Source organism: Lithobates pipiens, unplaced genomic scaffold (assembly GCF_037356315.1).
Source record: "Lithobates pipiens isolate NorthernLeopardFrog02 unplaced genomic scaffold, aLitPip1_a1.2 Scaffold_3, whole genome shotgun sequence".
NCBI classification, from domain to species: Eukaryota; Metazoa; Chordata; class Amphibia; order Anura; family Ranidae; genus Lithobates; species Lithobates pipiens.
In genome coordinates, this window is record NW_027507790.1 from 203435667 (window position 1) to 203457132 (window position 21466).

Here is a 21466-nt window from a genome sequence, read left to right on the forward strand (position 1 = left end):
TTCATATATTGTGTGTATTTTTTTGTTTGTTTTTTTGCTGCACTTTACTGGAATTTACTATATTTGCACTTTACACAGATTTTTTTTTAAAACACACCCATTTTTATTTGGTAATTATAAGATATTATTAGAGCCGAGCGCCCTTACTAACAAAATTTATATTTCATTAGCATATTGTTCCAACTTTGGGTTGTGAGTGGCAGCCCTCTTGTTTCTATCGTTCTATTTTTTCGGTGAATATAAGAGACAAACTGTTAACAATTGCAGGGATTAGGCCTGACTCTGCGAATGCTGCAGTTATGTGCATTTTGTAAGTGACAGTGATCGATCGATACTGCACTTGGGTGGGCTGGGCGAAGGGACAAAACACAGGTGCTAGCAAGTATCTGGGATGGGACAAAACACAGGTGCTAGCAAGTATCTGGGATGATCCCGCTAACGCTGCATTTTTGGGAGACCAAAACTGCTGGGGACAATAGTATAGATCTGATCAGATATCGATCCGTTCAGATACTATACCACTAAGGGGAGGTGTATGCTGCGTTGTTTGTGTGGGTGTTAGCAGTACTGGCACTAACCTAAATCAAAAAGTGACTCTGTGCATAATATACAACGATGAGCTTAAAAATCCAAAATTGAGTTGAAGTCTTGACGACGTAACGCGTAGGAACCCGGAAGTGACGTCCATATCCGGTCTATCTGCTGTCTGTCAATGTGTATATCCCTGCTTTGCTTGTGAGTAGTTTTAATTTTTGCAATAAAATTCACATATTTTAAATACTACACTATGGCGGTTCTCTCTGGTCTATTCCCCTGAGTCTATCCACCATTCATCACAAGTGAGGAAGTTAGAGAAGTCTGCAAAAGAGTCTGATATACAGCCATCCCTGCAATCATCCCTGGTTACTTTGGTGTCCATTACTATTGGTGCTGTGTACCCACAGCAGTGAGGCAATTGCATAGCATTAGCACCATTTGCACGGATCATCACGGATGGATTGGCCGCCCAGCACGTTGCACGTTTAATTTAGTGTGTTTACCGAATTGCACAATTTGATCTGATTGTGTATGGGACACTTCATTACGAATCACGGTTGTCACTTTGATCAAAAAATTTGTTTTTTATTAGTTTTTATTGTTTTTTCTTGTCCATATTAATATTTTTGTTCAACTTTAATTATGTTCACACACTCTTGTATATGAGGTTTGATACTTATGGTGAATTTGTGTTTTTGCACATATAGTCACTTTATGATCTATTGCAGCTCAATTTTGGATTTTTAAGCTCATCGTTATATATTATGCACAGAGTCACTTTTTGATTTATTTATGCATGGTTGCACTTAATATAATTTCAAATTTGCACATTATTAGTTTTACTGTGGCTATTTAACTTTTTGAAATTAGCGCATCACACCTTCATTTTATTCTTACCAGTGAGAGAGACAACTCATTTAGTGATTGCTGCTTTGTTCACCTGCTATTCTCGCTCTCCTCTAATTTTTCCATAGAGCGCAGAAGTCTTTAGATACACATACTGGCACTAACCTGACGCTGCCGGGGGCGACGCAGACCGTAAAACCTAACTTATATCAACTTATATCACCCGCCGGGTGATCGGAGGGTTAAACTTTTATTAGGTAATAAACAGCGGGTGCTCTGGCACTATAAAAAACAAACTAACCAGAGTCAACCGTAACAGTTATACGGTTATCACTGGTGAAAGGGTTAATTAGGGGCCATTTAGGAGGATAAAACCTTTATTAGGTAGTATATGGGGGTACCTGACAGGGAACCTAAACACTTGCGTGCCTAACTAGCATAACCTGTGACACTAATACAGCAATCAGAAAAACAATCGCTTAGTGACACTGGCGACGGAGGGTGATCACGGGGTTAATCTCATTCAAATAAGGAGTAAAGAAATCTGAAACATTTTGAAATACAAATTCTGCTTACCACCTCTTCGCTGAAAACCACCACGCCTACGATTATCGTCACTTGTCCCATTTTCTAAAAACAAAAAAGGGAAAAAAAAAAAAATTAACAGGGATTTTAATAACGGAAGTAGAACAGAAGCACAAAACTAACCGAGGACCACAGATCAAAAACACTAACCACTTGCAGACCAGCCACAGCACATATACAGCGGAAGGTCGGCTCTATTGGGCAAAACGACGTACTTGTACGTAGTTCGAACAAAAGATAATGTGGGGGCATGCCAGATGTCAAGCCGACTCCGTGTATGCTGCCACCCACGATACAGAGTCAGAATGGGTATCTGCTAATGTAAACAAAGCGGATCCCTCTTCTTAAAGGGGACAACATAGATATGCTGTTTCTAGTGATCAGGAACAGCAATTTCTGTGTTGTCTCAGTGAGCCCATCCCCCACACAGTTAGAACACACCCAGGGAACACAATTAACCCTTAAGCGCACCCTAGTGTAAACCCCCTTCTCTGCCAGTGTCATTTATACAATGATCATTGCATTATTATTTTTTTTAATTTCCAATTACTAATGTCACTGTTCCCCAATAAGTGTCACTTGGGGGTCAGATTTTTAAGAAAAAAAAACAGAACTTTCTACTTCCGCCCAAGGAGCGGTCCCTTAAGCAACAACCCCCTAGCCTGCTCCTGCAGCAAGCAGTAAAACGTAAAAAATAGGAGGGGAGGGTGCAGTGTCAGGCAGTGAACTAAAAAGGATTTTACAGTGAGAAAAAAAAAATCCTATTTTCTCTTACGTTCACTGACTGACACTGCTCCGTCTTTAGACCATGGGGACATCCCCAAGCAGTGCCCAAAACGAGGGGTGGGAAACGGCATAAAAACTTCATCCACAATGGCATGTGGGAAACAGTATAAAAACTTCCCCCACAAAAAACAATGTTCCTCAATCTGAGAGTCACTACCTTACAAACTGCCTCCAAAACTTGCAGTAATAAATGCATTTAATAAAAAAAAAAAAATTTTTACTGTTTTTTTTTTGGCAAAAAAGTTAAAGTGCAATTGCAAAATACATGGCCGCCTGAAGAACTTTGCGGCCAAAACAGGCATCAGCCGACGCATTGACATGTACCTTGTAGAATTTTGTAAAGTTGTGAAGAGACAACCAAGTTGCCGCTTTACACACTTGAGCGACTGACGCTTGATGTCGGAAGGCCCAAGACGTTCCAACTGCCCTAGTGGAGTGAACCATGACCGGAAAGGGGGGGCACCTGCCCCTTCTAGGGGTAGGCCTGTACTACAATCTTATCTGATCCACCTGGGAATGGTGGCCAACAAGACCGCCATGCCTTTTTTCGGACCAGCCACCGAAATAAACAAGGAGTCTGACTTCTGAAAGAGCCGTAGCAGACATATACACCCTCAAAGCCCGGATCACCTCTTTAGGATGTCGGTTTAGTACACAAAGATGGTAACACAATGTCTTTGTTAACGTGGAAACCACCTTCGGCAGAAAGGAAGGTTGCGAACGCACCACCACCTTATCCTTGTGGATAACCAGATAGGGCGACTTACAAGACAAGGCCGCCAGTTCTGAAACCCTCCTGGCCGACGTAATGGCCACTAGGAAAACCACTTTCTGGGAAAGATTTAGAGGGATCTCCCCGATCTTCTCAAATGGCGGTTACTGAAGCGCCAATAACACCAGGTTCAGATCCCACGGGTGTAAAGGTGAACGCAATAGAGGAACTACATGTCGGACCCCTTGAACAAAAGTGCTCACTAAAGAGTGAGACGCCAGGGGCCTCTGAAAAGAGACAGCCAAGGCTGATATTTGTCCTTTAACCGGTTCCCGACCAGCGCACGCCGATGTACGTCGGCAGAATGGCACGGGCAGGCATACTGGCGTACAGGTACGTCCAATCTTCAATGCCGCCCTGCCATTGCGAGCGCGCCGGTGGCGGCGCGCTCACGTGCCGGTCGGGACCCCCGTGAGTCCGGTGGCGGGTCCCGCGGACTCACCCGCGATCGTCTCATGGGATGGCTGAATGGAGAAGCGCCGTTTTAAAAAGCATTTCTCCATTCTGCCCGTTTATAGCACAAAAAATAAAAACAGTAAGGGTGATCAAATACCACCAAAAGAAAGCTCTATTTGTGGGGGAAAAAAAGGACATCAATTTTGTTTGGGAGCCACGTCGCAGGACCGCACAATTGTCAGTTAAAGCAACGCAGTGCCGAATCGCAAAAAGTGGTCTGGTCTTTGACCAGCAAAATGGTCCGGTCTGCAAGTGGTTAAAAAGGTGCTTAAAGCCAGTTTCTGGTCGTCTACTCGCAGTAAAAACAGCAGGAACCTGCATATAGAAAAGGAGCGCGGACGCCCTCCTTTCTCCTCACATATGGAGATGGAAGCCTTCCAGGTACGATGATATATCTTCCGAGAAGATTTTCGTGCTCTCAACATAGTTGGAATCACAGAGTCTGAAAGGCCCCAGTTCCTTAACACCTGGCTCTCAATAGCCATGCCCTTAAAACCAGCGATGGTAAAGCAGGATGGAGAATCAGACCTTAAGAAGGTCCTCTCATAATGTCAGTCGCCAGGGGGCGTCCACCACCAGATGCACTAGGTCTGCATACCAGGGACGCTGGGGCCAATCTGGGGCAATCAGTATTACTGGAATCCCCTCGGCCCCCACACTGCGGAGCAGGCGTAGTAACAGTTTTAGTGGAGAAAAGGCATAGATCAGCTGGTAATGATCCCACGGAGCCACCAGCACGTCTGCCCAAGGATCTCTTGTCCTGGACACGAATCTTGGCACCTTCCGATTGAGACGAGAGGTCAGAAGATCCACATCTGGAGTGCCCCATCGCAGGCACAGTAGCCTGAACACCTACGGATGCAATGCCCATTCTCCAGGGTGCAGCATCTGGCGACTTAGGTAGTCTCCACTCCCGGGATGTAAATTGCCAGATAGGGCCGGTACCTGTCGCTCTGCCCACTGAAGGATGTGAGTGACCTCCCATGGAGCGCCAAGCTTCTTGTTCCTCCTTGATGATTGACATATGCCCCCGCCATGGCGTTGTCTGGCTGGCTCTCATCGACCATGTGGAAAGGCATAGCCTGATTGCTCACAGCTCAAGCACATTCATCGGCAACTTTGATTCCTCCTCTGACCAGAGGCCCTGGGTTGACTGTACTCCCAGTACTCCACCCCAGACGTTGTGATATCTGTCCAAGTCAGAGATAGGAACGACTACTGGACCGAAGTGCCAAAGATCTCAGCCACCAGAGCAGGGAGTCCGTGACTGACTGGCTCATCCGAATCTGTCGATCCAGGGATAACGGAGATTTGTCTCATTTTGTCAAGATCTCATTCTGCAAGACTCTGCTGTAAAACTGGCCGTACAGTACTGCCTCGAAGGCGGCCACCATGAGTCCCAGGACTAGCATGCAGAAGCTTAGCGACGACCACCTGCGGTTCATCAACAGTTTTACCACGGCTCAGAGTCTGCAGCTTGTCTGAAGGGAGAAAAACTCTCGCTTCCATGGAGTCCAGCAGTAAGCCTAGGTATTCCAAGCGCTGAGTCGGATTGAGCACCGACTTTTTTAGGTTCAACGCCCACCCAAAATTCCTGCAGGGTCTGCATGGTAATCGCCACATCCTCCCCTTACTCCGAGGCGGAAGATGCTCTCAGGAGATCGTTCAGGTAACCTATGATCGCGATCCCGCGTTGCCGCAGCAACGGCAAAACAGAAGCCGGTACCTTGGTAAAGACGGTGGGGGGGGGTTGCTGATGCCAAGCCAAAAGGCAGAGCCAAAAACTGGTAGTGGGCTTCCCCAACTGCAAATCGTAGAAATTTCTGATGCCAAAGGCATATGGGTATGTGCAGGTATGCATCCTGGATGTTCAAAGACGCCAGGGTGTCCCCTTGATGGAGTGCAATGACTACTGAGTGAACAAATTCCATTCTGAACCTCTGTACTTTTACAAAGCAATTGAGGGCTTTTAGGTCAGAGATTAGACATACCCCTTCCATTTTGGGGACTACAGATTGGAGAACCCCAGGAACCTTTCCAGTTCTGGAACTGGTACTACCACCCCGCGACTCAGCAGGTCCCTTACTACCCCCATTAGGGGCTCCCGGCGAGCCGGGAGTATGGGTATGCTGGAGGGGAAGATCTGTTTGGTGGCCAAGAGAGGAACTCAGATCGCAGACCCATTGGTCGAACAGCCGAGAGGTCCACCGGGCTGCAAACTCCCGAAGGCGAACCCCCCACAAGTTTTGCGGGCGGGGGCAAACCTTCATGCGGTAGCACTTTTGCTCACAGGCTTGCGTTTCCAGGGCCGGTTTTGTCCTTCAGAGGTCACCCTGTCAGGCTGGCGACATTTGGCCGAAGCCCCGGGCGGACGAAAAAGCAGTTTGTGAGCGATAAATGAGGACCCTTACCTACGGCATGGTTCCTTAGCCTTCCTGGCCTATGGAAGTAGGGTACTCTTACCACCTGTGGCATTTTTAATAATGTCATCTAATGAGGCTCCAAAGAGCCGCTCGCCAAGGAAGGGTAGATGCGTCAGAGTTTTTTTTGTTTTAGATGTCCGGTCAGTCAACCAGTATTTAAGCCAAATCAAGCGCCTCAGCACCACTGCTGACACTGAAGCCCTGGACAACAGAGGGAGGGTATCCAGGGCCGCATCACAAAACGTACTTAAGGCCTTGCACTAACTGGTCTGCTAGTTCCACGCAGACAGGGGAAGCCGGTTCCCCTAATTTGCGGTTCAAAAAAGTTTTGCATACTCAGTAAGTGTTTGTGACACAAGTACTGCGGCCAGAACTGGTCGCATTGCTGACCCCACAACCATAAACCAGGAACAAGCCACTGCCTCGGCCTTCCTGTCTGTGGAGTCCTAAAAGGCAGGAGTCCCCTCTACTGGGATCGTGGTTACTTTGTTTAACCTGGATACTGGGAGGTCCACGACCTGAGGAGCCAAACATTTTTTGAGAAGGCTCTCCTCAAAGGGGTAACAATGCCATGTATTTGGGGACGGAAAAGGTCCGTTGCGATCGACCCCATTCCTTGTATATGAGTCAGATACAGAAACACCATAGGTGTACGGGCTGGCTTACGGGACCCAAAAGGGACCACTACATCAGCAGATGGATCTGCCGTCTCCTGAATTTTCAGGGTATCACACAAAGCAGTGATAAGTGCTTCAACAAGCACTTTATCGCGCACGGACCCGGACTCATCCTCATAGTCCGATCGGCCCTGGTCAGCATCATCTGAAACAACAGAGCAGGGGTCACCAGCCTCAGCGGGGCCCGAGTCTATGACAATACACCACCTCCATCTTGGCAACGAACATGTTAAGGACCGCCAACAAAGTGTCCAAAGCATCCAGAGGGACTGCACTGTCTGCATACCAACCAGTTGCAATTGCCTGGAATTAGGGAGAATAAACACCAGTTTCTGAAGCCATTCTTACCCTACCCTGTCTGCCACCTGTTCGGGACTTAGGACAGTGATGGTCCCACACTCCTAACTTCTGCAGGCTGAGGGGCCCCCACCACAGGACTCGCCACCCTGACCGAGTTCTGCGCCGTCCAGCTAGGTGTGCCCGTGTCCTGTGTCAGCTCCCAGGTGTCTGTGATAGAAACCGTGCTGTTCCGAGCCCCAGAGTACGGCGCTGAACATGAAAAGCGTGTTCAGGCTTCAACAAAATGCCTGCCGAGCCTCCAGTATAAAATGACATAAATCACTGGGAAAATGGCCACCGGACTACGACAGACCATGCTGCTCCCTGGTCACACCAAAAACGGCCGCCAAGCACCTTTTTGCAACGAGGGACAGTGGAAACAGGCAGAGACACAGCCTCCAGACACCCAGGAGAGAGACCTACAGACATCCAGGGCACAGCTACCCAGCGCAGTCCCCACCCCAGGTGAGAGCCCCCCCAGAAAGCCCCCGTCTATAGGGCACACACCGCTCAGCAGCCCATGCAGCATCCCCCACATGGGGAGGAAAGATAGGGAAAGGGAGAGAAAAGAGGAAGGTGAGGGACCCCCAAATCGACCTACCAGGAAATGCCCAGCTGCTCAGCCCCACTGAGGCAGGGAGAGCTGTACTTACCAGTCCTGACGAACTGGGGAACAGTCCATCACAGACCCACTCTCCAATCAGAAGAGGGGGGGGGGCTGCTGGCCCAGCACACTGTGGTGCAGACATCGGTAGCCCGGTCAAGTGTGCCTGGGGGCATTACGCCCACCGGCCGCCCCTGGAGCTGGGGGGCATGTCGTGGCCGACCCAGCGCGGAGCTCTGGTCTGAACACACTCCCTGGCCAGGCTGGGGAGACTACAAGGAAAAGGGTATCCAGCCCGTCACCCAGCCAGCTGTTAATAGCAGATCTCAGGATCTTAATCTTGCGTAAAAGGCAAACTTCTGCAGAAAAAATCAACAGACTGATGGGCCTGCAGGGTTCATAGGTCCTTCTTCACTAGGCAGAAAAAAACACTGATGCTGCAGGAGCAGGCAGGGGGGTTGTTACCTATGGGACCGACCCTTGGGTAGAACTCGAAAGTTCTGGTTTTGTTGTACATGTTAGCATGTTCTGCCTAGTCCTCTCCTGAAGGTGGTGTAACAAACCAATGGTCTAAGAAAGGAGCTGCGTCAGTCAGTGAACGCAAGAGAAAATAGGATTTTTGTACTCACCGTAAAATCCTTTTCTCTGTAATTCACCGACCGACACAGCTCCTCTCTGTAACTAAATGAGTTTGTTAGCCTGCCATTAGGAGAACTAGGCAAAAAATGTAACACAATACACTGTGCTAACAACCCTCCCTGCTGCCAGGCAGAACTCAGTACGTCAACAAGCAGTATAACAGAGAAAAGGAGGGGTGGGTGCTGTGTCAGTCGGTGAATTACAGAGAAAAGGACTTTACGGTGAGTACAAAAGAACTGAGTTAGTTACCGGTAACATCCTTTTCCGGGAGACTTTCAGGACAGCCACCTTAGAGACCCTGGCTCCTCCCCTCTTAGGAAACACCGCCTTCAATTTCACAATTTAAGTTTCATCCTCCCTCCATCCCTCAATTCTTCCCGAGTACCTTCCGGCCAACTGGGGACACAAGAACACGTCGAACTTTTAATCTTACCCGACGGTCTCATGTGAGGAGTTCCCAAAGATCTCCAAAAACCTGGGTGGGAACCGGTGCTGTCCTGAAAGACTCCCGGAAAAGGATGTTACCAGTAAGTAACTTTTTCCCAAGTCAGTCTTTCAGGACAGCCACCTTAGAGAGGATAAGCAAGCACCTTACCTTAGGGTGGGACCACTGCTTGCAGCACTTTACGACCAAAGGCTTGGTCTTTGGCTGACAGAAGATCCAGTCTATAGTGCTTCACGAACGTAGAAAAACTGGACCACGTTGCAGCTCTATAGCTCTGTTCAGGAGAAGCACCAGCCCACTCTGCCTTAGAAGTTGCCACTGCCCTGGTTGAGTGTGCTCTAATCCCCACTGGGGGTTCTAGCCCCCCTGCCACGTAAGCCTGCCCAAAGGGCTGACCTTAACCATCTGGCTATCTCTGGAACCCTTCCTAGCCCCAGAAAATAACACAAAAAGTGCATCAGACTTCCTGAACTGACATGTGAAATCTAAATAATGAAGGACACATCTTCTAACATCCAATCTATGAAAAATGTGTTCCTGTTCTCTCACCGGATTTGAACAGAGTAGGCAGCACAATCTCCTGGGCTCTATGAAAACTAGAGGCTACCCCAAGTAAAAAGGCCGGATCCGTCTTAAAAACCAAACGGTCCGGAAAAACCTGGAAAAAAAGGTGCCCTAACAGAAATGGCTTCGAGTTCACTCACTCTCCTTGCCGTAGTGATAGCCACCAAAAACACAGTTTTGAGAGTGATCAATCTTAACGGGCAAGATTCCAATGGCTCAAAAAGTTCTCCTGTGAGAACCTGTAAAACTAATGAAAGATCCCGAACTGGGAAGGGGGAATTTGTAACGGGTCTCTGCCTACTTAAGGCTCCAAAGAACCTCACTATCCAAGGGTCTGATGCTAGATGCCTTTCCAGAAATACGCTTAAAGCGGATACCTGACCCTTCAATGTTCCAAGGACTAAACCTTTATCTGCCCCTGCCTGCAGGAACTCTAGAACGGCTACCGAGCTGCGCAAATTGAATGAGTTCTCTGAGCACCAGCTATTAAACCGCCTCCATACCTTCAAGTAAATGGTCTGAGTTTCCTTTTTCCTGCAACTTAGAGTGGCTACTAAACGATCTGAGCACCCTTTGCTCTTCAGCAATTCCTCCTCAGTAGCCAAGCTGCAAGCTTCCACTGCTCCACCTGAGGACAGCAGATTGGACCCTGAGAAAGGAGATCCTCCTGGACTGGGAGAATCCAGGGGGGTTCCACAGACAGGCCCTTCAGAACGGAGAACCACGGCCTCCTGGGCCAGAGTGGCACGATTAGAATAAGGGTAGTGTTCACTGCCTGAAACTACCTTAACACTCTAGACCTTGTGACAAATTTGCTCCCTTTCTCCACCAAAGGGACCTCTTTACCCGAGATGGAACCGAAACCAGAGAGTCCAGAGACCCCTGGCTGTGGTCTCAAACCTTCAAGATGAATAGTTGCAGAGGATGGTAATGTAACCCCGCCCACTGAACTGCTGGGAGCGTGGATGCTAGCAAGGCCGACATGACCTTCCTCACTGAGATCTGATGGCTGCCCTGGAGAAACAACAGTGCTTTGTCTACCTTCTGGACTTTCTCTAAGGGAAGGACGACCTTTTGTTCTGTTGAGTCCAACACATACCCCAGGAAAGTGACCCTTTGGGAAGGAATTAAGTTGGATTTCTCTAGGTTCAGAAGCCAACCCAGGCTCACTAATAGGTCTTTTGCTACCTGTAGATCCCGAATCAACTGCGCCGAAGAAGGGGCAAACAGGAGAAGATCATCGAGATACGCGATCACCGAGATTCCCCTGAGGCGCAGGGATGCCAGAACTTCTGCCATTACTTTGGTGAAGATACGGGGGAAAGAGGAAAGCCCAAAGGGAAGTGCTTTGAACTGAAGGTGTAGCACTACTGAGGTTCTCACTGCCAGCCAGAGGAAACGCTGGTGGCTCTCTGCGATGGGAATATGCAGGTATGCATCTTTTAAATCTATCAATGCCATGAAACAGTTTGGTGGAATTTTTTCTGAGGACGAGTCTTTTTTGACTGCTCCCCATATTTCCTCTTAACGGGAAAGGCCTTTTTCTTATCAGCCGTGCGATCTAGCACTGCTTCAAGACCTGGCCCAAACAGCAAGTCTCCTGTAAAAGGTATCCCACAGAGCTTTGCTTTGGATGCATTGTCCCCCTGCCATGTCTTTGGCCATAAGGCCCTCCTGGCTGAGTTGGTCAGAGCCGAGGACCTTGCAGACATTCGCACAGATTCAGCCAAAGCATCCGCAATGTATGCTATCCCCTTAAGCAGCATGGGAAAGGAGGATAGAATAGTCTCCTTTGCCGTCCCTGCTTCAATGTGCGCATTAATCTGGGTAAGTCAATACTCCATATTACGGGCCACCACTGTGGCTGCTATGGCAGGCTTAAGATTTCCCTGTGATGAATCCCAGGCATTCTTCAGAAATGAATCCATCCTTCGATCCATAGGGTCTGAAAGTAACCCCATGTCCTCAAAGGCCAGATCAGCATGTCTGGACACCTGAGAAAAGGCAGCATCTAACCTAATAGCTCCCAAGAGCTCATCCAGTTCTTCCAGGGAAAGTTTATACCGTTAGGTTCTTTTGGATTCCCCATCCAATCCCTCACCATCAGATTCCCCCCCTTGGGAGTCTGAGACGGCACTGTAAACTTCTTCCTCAACTTCCTCTCTGGAACCCCTTGGATTCTCCCCACCCACGGGAGGAACATCCACTGGGCTAGGTGGTACACTCTGCTGCACTGGTGGAGGAGTGCTCTGGGGCTGAGGCCACTGGAAACTAGAGAAGAGCGTTTTGAAGGACTGGAAAGTACTAGGGAGTTCCTTCACAGAAGTCGCCAGATCTGCACCCTGTTCTGCTGCCTGCTCCCTAACCAAACCCTCAATACACTCCTTACAAAGTGCTTTGGACCAAGAATCCCCCATAGAGGCTCTACACGAAGGACACTTCTTCCTAGAACCATGGGAGGGGGACTTGCTCGTGGCTTTCTGAAAAACAGAAATAAAAGAGGGCAGCATAAGATTTAAAAAAAAAAAAAAAAAACACCAGCGCTACTTAAGAGGACTAAAGGGAGTGCCCCCCCTAGGATCAACCACCACCAGGATCCCAGACGCACTGGCCCCCTCCCCCCCCCGACCACCAAGGGGGAAAAACACCAGTGGATCTACTGGTTATAAAGTAAGGGAACACCTCCCCAGAGTTCCCCTTACCTTTGAGTGGCTGGTGTCGTTATCCCCAGGAGCTCTTGAAGCCTCTGCTTCGGACATTCTCCTGTTGAGTTAGAGTGGTACGAACGTGCATCCGACAGCTGCCTGTACAACTTAGAAAGAGAGGCTGCACCAGCCGAACGCTTGGTCCCCTTTCACGAACCGCGTCCGCAACCGGAAGACGCGGATCCAACGAAGATGTCCGCCCCCACCGGAACCGCCGTCGCCCGTCATCCGGTCCGGCCTCTAGCTCCAAGCCGACTGCAAACACAGGGGGACCTAGGACATTCTGTTGCAGCGCCCCACTGGGCGAACGAACGGATGGACCTCCCCAAACTTCCCGCTTTCCCCAAGCAAAGTTTAGAGTGCGTGGAAGACGGTCAGTACGAAAGTCCAGCTCCCCAGCAGACCGGACTACCGAGCGGAGCCAGAGAGACCCCTGTCTCCTCCACTCCAGATAACGTAGCCTTAGTCTCACCGACTGATTTAGCTAAGGTTCCTTAGCAGTGTCTCCCCACCGGAGGAAACATAACTGAGGGACGGAGGGAGGATGAGACTTAAATTGTGAAATTGAAGGCGGTGTTTCCTAAGAGGGGAGGAGCCAGGGTCTCTCTAAGGTGGCTGTCCTGAAAGACGGACTTGGAAAAATCCTATTTTCTCTTATATTCCTCACCTTCCGATTGAGATGGGAGGCCAATAGATCCACATCTGGTGTGTCCCATTTCAGGCACAGCAGCCTGAATTTCTCAGAATGCCACGCCCATTCTCCTGGGTCCAGCATCTGACGACTCAGATAGTCTGCCTGCCAATTTTCCACCCCCGGGATGTAAATGGCTGAAGGGGCCGAAACGTGTCGCTCTGCCCACTTAAAGAGGGATTCCACCAAAATAAAAAAATAAAAATATTAAAAGCCAGCAGCTATAAATACTATAGCTGCTAACTTTTAATAAATGGACACTCACCTGTCCCAGGTTCCAGCGATGCCGGCAGCCGAGGCCGATCGCTCGGCTCTCGGCTGCTGCAGTCACCATTCTAGGTGAGGGAATCAGGAAGTGAGGCGAATCGGCTTCACTCCCCGGTTCCCTACTGCGCATGCGCGAGCCGCGCAATAGGAAATCTCCGCGCTGTCACTGGGACCCGTGTGTGTCCCAGCAGACAGCGCGGCAGGGCAGGAAATGGCGTAGACTCCCACGGGAGTCTATGCCCGGAAGTGGGTGAAAATACCTGTCTTTGACAGGTATCTCCACCCCCCTCCCCCCTGAAAGGTGTCAATTGTGACACTGGAGGGGGGGAGGGATCCGATCAGCGGAGGTTCCACTTTAGGGTGGAATCCCGCTTTAAGTATGCGAGCGACCTCCCGAGTGGCGGCTGAGCTCCTTGATCCCCCCTTGGTGATTTATGTACGCCACAGCCGTGGCTTTGTCTGACTGTATCCTGGTCGGACGTCCTTGAAGACACGTCGACCACGTGTGGAGGCACAGCCTAATCACCCTCAATTCTAGCAGGGTGATCGGCAACTTGGAGTTGTTCGTCGACCAGAGGCACTGAGACGACTGAATCACCATCACTCCACCCTAGCCTGAGAGACTGGCATCCGTAGCGATCACCGTCCATTTCAGAGGAAGGAACGATTTTCTGGACAGAACCACCGGGGTCCTCAACCACAAGATCAGAGAATCCCCGACTGGCTGGCTCACCTAGACCTGTCGAATCAGGGACAACGGAAACGTGTCCCATTTTGTCAAGATCTCCTTCTGCAGGACTCTGGTGTGGAACTGGGCATAAGGTACTGCCTCGAAGGAGGCTACCATGAGCCCCAGTACTCGCATGCAAAAGCGAAGCGGCGACCACTTGCAGTTCATCAGTAATTTGACCGCGGATCTGAGTGTCTGCAATTTGTCTGAAGGGAAAAAGACCCTCACTTCCCTGGAGTCCAATAGCAAACCCAGGTACTCCAGACGCTGGGTCGGCACAACCACCGACTTCTTTAGGTTCAACAGCCACCCAAATTCTCGCAGTCTGCATGGAGATCCCCACATCCTCTAATTCTGAGGTGGAAGATGCTCTCAGGAGGAGATAGTCTAGGTAACGCACAATCACAATCCCGCATTGTCGCAGCAACGCCAATACTGGAGCCAGTACTTTGGTAAATACTCGGGGGGCTGATGCGAGGCCAAAGGAAAGAGCCACAAACTGGTAATGGGCTTTCTCGACTGCCAAACGCAGAAATTTTTGATGCCAAAGCCATCTGGGTATGTGCAGGTATGCATCCTGGATGTCCAAAGATGCCAGGGAGTCCCCTTGATGGAGTGCGACTACTGAGCGAACCGATACCATTCTGAACCTCTGCACTTTTACAAAGTGATTGAGGGCTTTGAAGTCCAAGATCGGACGCTATCCGATTCCAGAACTGGTACAATCACCCCGATTCAGCAAGTCCCTTACTGCCCCTAGCAGGGCCCCCCGGTGAACCGGGTATGCTGGAGGGGAAGAATCTGTTTGGCGGCCAAGAGAGAAACTAACTTGTAGCCTGTGGAAATCAGGTCGCAGACACATTGGTCGGATAACCGGGAGGTCCACCGGGCTGCAAACTCCCGAAGGCAACCCACCCTCCCGATACGCGGGTGGGGGTAAACCTTCATGCAGTAGCACTTTTGTTCGTAGGCTCGTTAGGCTTGCGTCTCCAGGGGCTCTTTTGACCGTCTGTGGATGTACTGTCAAGGCTGGGAACATTTTGTCGAAGCACCGGGCGGATGAAAAAGCCACTTGTGAGCAGAAAAAGAGGGCCCTTGCCTGCGGTGTGGCTCCTTAGCCTTCCTGGCCTGTGTGAGTCGTGTACTCTTACCACTTGTGGCATTTTTAATAAGGTCATCCAACGAAGCTCCAAAGAGCCGGTCGCCAGGGAAGGGAAGATCCGTCAGAGCTTTCTTGGATGCCTGGGCAGCAGACCAGCCTTTAAGCCAAATCAGGCACCTCAACACCACAGCTGACACTGAAGCCCTGGATAACAGAGGGAGAGTATCCAGGGGTGTGTCACAAAACGCACTTAAGGCCTTGCACTAGTTGGTCTGCTAGTTCCACGCAGACAGGGGAGGCGTTTTGCTCTCCCAATTAGCGGTGCAAAAGTTTTGCCCAGTCAGTGTCTGACACCTCAGTGCGAATGCCAGTACTGGCCGCACGGCTGCCCCACAACTGTAAACAAGGAACGAGCCACTGCCTCGGCCTTCCTGTCCGTGGGATCTTTGAATGCAGGAGTCCCCTCTACCGGGATCTTGGTTACTTTATTTAACGTGGATACGGGGGGGGTCCACGACCGGAGGAGCCGACCATTTCTTGAGAAGGCTTTCCTCAAAGAGGTAATGCACCGCCATGTTTTTGGGGACCAAAAAGGTCCTTTGCGGCCTACCCAATTCCCTGTAGATCAACTTGTCAAAATAAGTAAAATACGGGAACATCTTAGATGAACGTGCTGGCTTGCGGGACCCAAAAGGGAGATACATCAGCAGAGGGATCCGCTGGCTCCTGTATCTTCAGGGTATTACGCACAGCTGAGATAAGTGCTCCAACAAGCGCTTTGTCATGCCCGGATGGGGAATCATCCTCACTGTCCGAATGGTCCTGGTCAGCCTCGTCTAATAGGTCAGAGCAGGGGTCACCTGCTGCAGCAGGGCCCGAGTCTGCATCAGAGCTCTCCCCAGAGGATGGGGGTAGGGGCCTTTTACGTGCACCTTTCCTTCCACGCACCGCCTCTATGTTTGCAACAAAAGAGTTAAGGACCGCCGTCAGGGTGTCCATGGGCACAGCGCTATCTGCATGTGACCCGGTTGCAATAGCCTGGATTTTGGGGGGGTCGAAAACACCAGTTTCTGAAGCCATGCTGACCCTACCCTGTCTGCCACCTGCAAGGGGACTTAGGACAGTGAAGGTACCGCCCTCCTGCTGCCGCGTGGGGGAGTGGTACCTCGCGCCAGACTCACCACCCTGGGGCGTTCTGTGAATGTTACTAGCCATGCCTGTAGTCCCTAGGAGGTTACCCAGATGCAGAGTGAAGAAACTGTCAGCAGCAGCTGTATAGAATAGCAGTTAAACAATCTGCAGAGCTTTGCACCAGCGTTCAGGGATGAGCCATCCAGCATCCTGTATACACAGTGGACACAGGAAACAGCATATGAGAGCACATGTAAAGCTGTCACAAGAGAACTGCAGTGAAAAGAGCGCTGGGGGCTTCAAAAAAAATGTCCGCCAATGCAATAGGAAAGACCTATAGAAAATGGCTGCTGAGGCTCACAAGGGGAACCTGCTTTTCCCACAGTCAAAATGGCCACCAGACAGCGCCATGAGGCGACAGGGGAAAAAAAAAAAAAAATCACAGAACAGTGCTGCCTGCATTCAGCAAGAACACCTCCACAGACACCTTTTGGGATCCCCTAGACTGAGACCAGGACCAACGCTAGCCGCACAGAGCCCCCTACAGGCGAGAACCAGCGAACCCCACACACCGCCCGCAGCACCTGCAGCCACCCCCCTGGAGGGGGGGGGGGGGGAGGGGAGATAGGGATGTGGCAGAGAAGAGAAGGAGGTGGTTCCCCAAATCAACCTCCCAGGGAATGCCCAGCTGCTCACCACACCGTAGCCGGGAGAGCCGTACTTACCAGTCCTGAAGAGCTGGGAGACATTCCATCACAGACCTTCTCCTGCACAGTTACAGGGTAGCTGCTGGCCCAGTATACTGTGATCCAGACATCAGTAGCCCGGTCATATGTATACCCTGGAGCATTGAAGCTCACCGACCACCTCTGGAGCTGAGGTATGTCGTGGCCTGCCAAGCCTTAGCTGCAGCCTGCACACGCTCGATGGCCGGACTAGGGAGACTACAAGGACAACTTAACCAGCCTGTCACCCAGCCGGCAGTTGATGAAAGATCCTGGGATCTTCCATCTTGCGCAAAAAAAATTCAAACCTGCATCAAAAAAAATAAATGGACCAAAGGGCCCGCAGGGTTCCTAGGTTATTCTCCTTCACTAGGCAAAATATAACAGAGTTCTGCCTGGGAGCACGGAGGGTTGTTAGCACAAGGTCCGCCCCCCCCAGGGCGGGACTAAAGTTGTGTATTGTGTTACAATTTTTGCCTAGTTCCCCTAATGGCAGGTTAACAAACCCATTTAGTTACAGAGAGGAGCTGTGTCGGACGGTGAATATAAGAGAAAAATTGTTTTATTCAAAATTGTCGGTCGTTTGTTTACAGCGCAAAAAAATAAAAAAACACGCAGAAGTGATCAAATACCACCAAAAGAAAGCTCTACTTGTGGGGGGGGAAAAAACAATTGCGTTTAACATTGCATGACCGCACAATTGTCAGTTAAAGCAGCGCAGTGCTGTATCGCAAAAAAATGGCTAGGTCATCAAGAGGGTAAATCCTTCTTGGGCTGAAGTGGTTAATTCAACTTAGCTTGCCACACCTCCATGCTTTTTAGCTACATGCCATGAAAACAGCATATATGCTACAAAGCATGTTAATAAGCATTGCTTCGTTCTTCAAACCCCACACGTGTAAATCGTTCTTTCCCAAAAAAAAATAGGTATGCAAGACAATCATTTAACTCTTTTACTGCCACTTACATATATATCTATGACTTCAGGGGGTTTTAATGCACACTTCTGGCTATGTAGCCATCGGTATTGCCTCCACACCCCCCGGTTACTGGTGGTTCATTAGACTGATAGCTCATAAAAGAGAACCGTGACTAAAAAAAAAAAAAAAAAAAAAAAAAAAAAAAAAAAAGGACAAAAAGTTCAAATTTGTTTGAATTCCCTCCCCGTGACTTTACCATTAAGATCAACGGCACAACCATTGGTCCCTCCACACATTCAAGGGGGCAATCCTAGACTCCAACCTCTCCTTCAGGCCCCACATCCAAGCTCTGGCTACATCTTGCCACCTAAATCTCCACATTTCCAGAATACGCCCCTTCCTTACTAAGGACACCACAAAAGATTCACTCCTCGGCTATTTCCTGCCTTGACTACTGCAACTCAATCCTCACTGGCCTACCCTTACATAGACTGAAGGGGGGATAGCCCATCATGAATGCTGCTGCTAGACTCACAACCTCACTAACCGATCCAAGACTGCTGCTCCTTTCTGACAATCCCTTGACTGGATTCCCCTACCCCACCGAATAAAATTAAAAATACTAACCACAACATTGCACACAGCTACATCACCAACCTCATTCTAAAAGAAATCACCCAAATCCTCCTCTCCACTCCTCCCAAGACCTCTTGCTCTCTAGTTCCCTTGTTTCTTCCCAAGCTCACCAACAGGACTTCTCTAGAGCTCCTCCCAGCCTCAAAATCCTTTCGCCGTTATGTCCAGTCAGCTCCTACCATGGTCATTTTTAGGAGATCCCTGAAAATGCATTTATTCAGGGAAGCCTATCCTACACCCATTTAAGAACTGTACCTGAGCCACCCTCACCAGACCATCCTGCAGCTATTACCTTTTGTACCACCCCTCCCCCTTTAGAATTTAAGCTCCGGGGGGCGTGGTCTGGTCATGGCCGGGTGAAGACGTGCTTCTACTGAGCTCCCGGCCTCCTTGTACTCACCCTGGCTTTTTACCGCTAGTGAACCGTATATAATGTCCTCTAAGAAGCGGGCCACCCAGCGCACAAAACAGCAGCTCAGTCGAGCCAACACTCCGCGAGCCTCCGGTGAGCTACACCGCCTGTTTCAGCTCTCGAGTGCGGGACCCTCCGAACCCAAGATGGCAGACCCGCATGGCCTGGTCTCTCAGGCCTCGGGGATTACGGAGGAACCTTCCGTGTCGGACGGCTCGCAGAGCCCGACGCTGTATCCGAGCTCACCGGCGGCACCGTCCACAGGTCTGCCTGACCCCAGAACCTTGCCGGTTTACCAGACGGACCCGGAATTGAAGGCCCTTTTACAAGCTCTTCCAACCAAGGCGGACATAGAGGCCATCATTGAGCGAGTAGAGGCGGCGCACAGGACTGAGATCGCGGCCATCCGACAGGAGGTGCACTGTCTAGACACCCGCATTACGACGGGAGAGCAATCGGCGTCTTCCCTGGAGCGCAGAGTGGCGATCCTTGAATCACAGCAAAACGACCATTTCCACGCAGCGGTGGAGATGCAATTACGCATGGAAGAAATGGAGGACCGCGGCCGCCGGAATAATGTGAGGCTCCGCGGCCTTCCGGAGGCCACTGGGCCGGGGGATCTCCTAGCCACGGTGACGGCGATATTCCGGCAAATAGCGGGAGACCGCCTGCCGGACAGAGTGGAGGTGGACAGGGTCCACAGGGCCTTGGGCCCTAAATCGCAGGATCCGGCCCGACCCAGAGACGTACTGTGCCGCCTACACCATTATACGCACAAAGAGATCATCACACGGGGAGCCTGGGAGGCAGGCGACATAGACTTCGACGGGGCCCGCATTAAGATCTTGCCCGATGTCTCCAGACCGACCCTGTATCGGCGGGCCCTATTGAAACCCCTCTTGGACTTAGCCAGGCGCTGTGGAGCTACCTATCGATGGGGGTTCCCCATCTCGGTGACATTTCTGAAGAATCAACGTTCATACCTGCTGCGATCTCCGGAAGCCTTACCAGGACTGTTTACCTTCCTTGACTCTGATCCCATAGTGGTCGCGAACTGGCTGGACTACCTGCCCCGTACGCAGGGCCGGGTGACTACCTCAGGGCCCTCTGCACCGTTACCGAGGAGAGTGCAGAGGGGGAGTAGACGTCCCCGTGCCCTCTCTCAGGATGGCGACCGGGAGGTGTAGGATGCCCTCGCCCGCTCCTACCGCGACATCATCAGCTCTACTTGCCTTCCCTCTCCCGGTCCTGTGACGCCCCGTCCCCCTCAACGTGTGTTCCTGAGTCCTCACTGGTGTGCAACTTACCCCCTTCGTTCTATTCGAACGGATCTTTGGGACAGGACCGCCGCCAACGCCTCTTACATCCCGTCGGTGTATCCGATCCGACCCTTATGGCAGCTCTGTACGGCGCTCATCCTCCGTGACTCCTCGACACCGCGGGAGAGCTTCGTGTCCCCTTCTGTGCCGTCCCCCTGGAGGACTCTTCCGTGACCAGGACACCTCTAGAGGCCAGCGGACTACCTTTGACTGCACGGACCTGGTGCCTCATCCCGGCGACCCTTCTCATCAGCTCCGGCCCGCCCGCCTGTCTGTCACCACCCACGACTATTTGGGCTTTGCCGCATTGATTCTGCTCTCGCCCCCCGACGCGAACCGGTCGTTTGCTGGACGTGTTCATATTACCGCGGCGGGGGGTGTCGGGCTCGGAGAGCTGAGGGTGGTGGAGGAACCGGGACCGGGGTTCCTGCCGTGTGTCCCCAAGCAGTTTCTACCTTCTCTACCCATCCCTGAGCTGATCCCCTTTGATGCTCTTCTACCCGGACATTGAAGTACTTTGTGCTCTTTCTGGGGGTTATGCCTGGGAGGGCGGTGGAGGGGGAGCAAGGGGGGCACTAGAGGAACTGTTGGGGACCACGCTCTTTTCTGCTCTGCACTCCCCTCACAGGATGTACTGCAAGTGTATGACGGGGGGCCACGGCCCCATTATTGACCCTGGACCCGTTACAAGTTCACCGGCGGCTGTTCGTTCCCGTACCTGCGGGTTCTTACCCTGCTCTGCCTGTAGGCTCGGCGGACGGGATGCACTGCTGGAGGGGGGGATTTCTGGAGGTGGATGCAGATGACCCAGGTATATATCAACCTTCATATGCAGCCTACGATGGCACCTCCTGGAACTCCTTGCCTGTGAACCCGTTGATACGGTGATGGGAGGAAGGGGGTTGACGTGAACTGTCCTGGATTGGGTGATGCTACTGCTATTTTTGATGTTGTGGGTGATGGAGCGCCTTGGTTATCTACACCGCTATGCTACTACAGGTTCCGCCCGCATGGGCCATATTGCTGTTTGTTCACCGATGTCCGTCTCTTGCATATATGTTATTCGCAGGGTTACAGATTGCCATATGTTTTGTGTTACCGACTTATACTGTTATTTGTACTGTTTTTTGCCGGGGTGGACGAGGAGGCCGGGAC

At 50.8% G+C, this 21466-nt stretch overlaps 1 protein-coding gene across 4 annotated transcripts in view; it reads right to left on the reverse strand.

The window, feature by feature from the left end:
* Positions 1-21466, reverse strand: part of DDX4 (DEAD-box helicase 4) — a 329051-nt gene that overhangs the window by 180169 nt on the left and 127416 nt on the right. For all 4 annotated transcript variants that reach the window (XM_077462713.1, XM_077462714.1, XM_077462716.1 and 1 more), the window contains one exon: positions 1960-2013. In XM_077462713.1, the coding sequence (XP_077318839.1) occupies positions 1960-2013 (54 nt within the window). The remainder of the gene's footprint in view (positions 1-1959; positions 2014-21466) is intronic.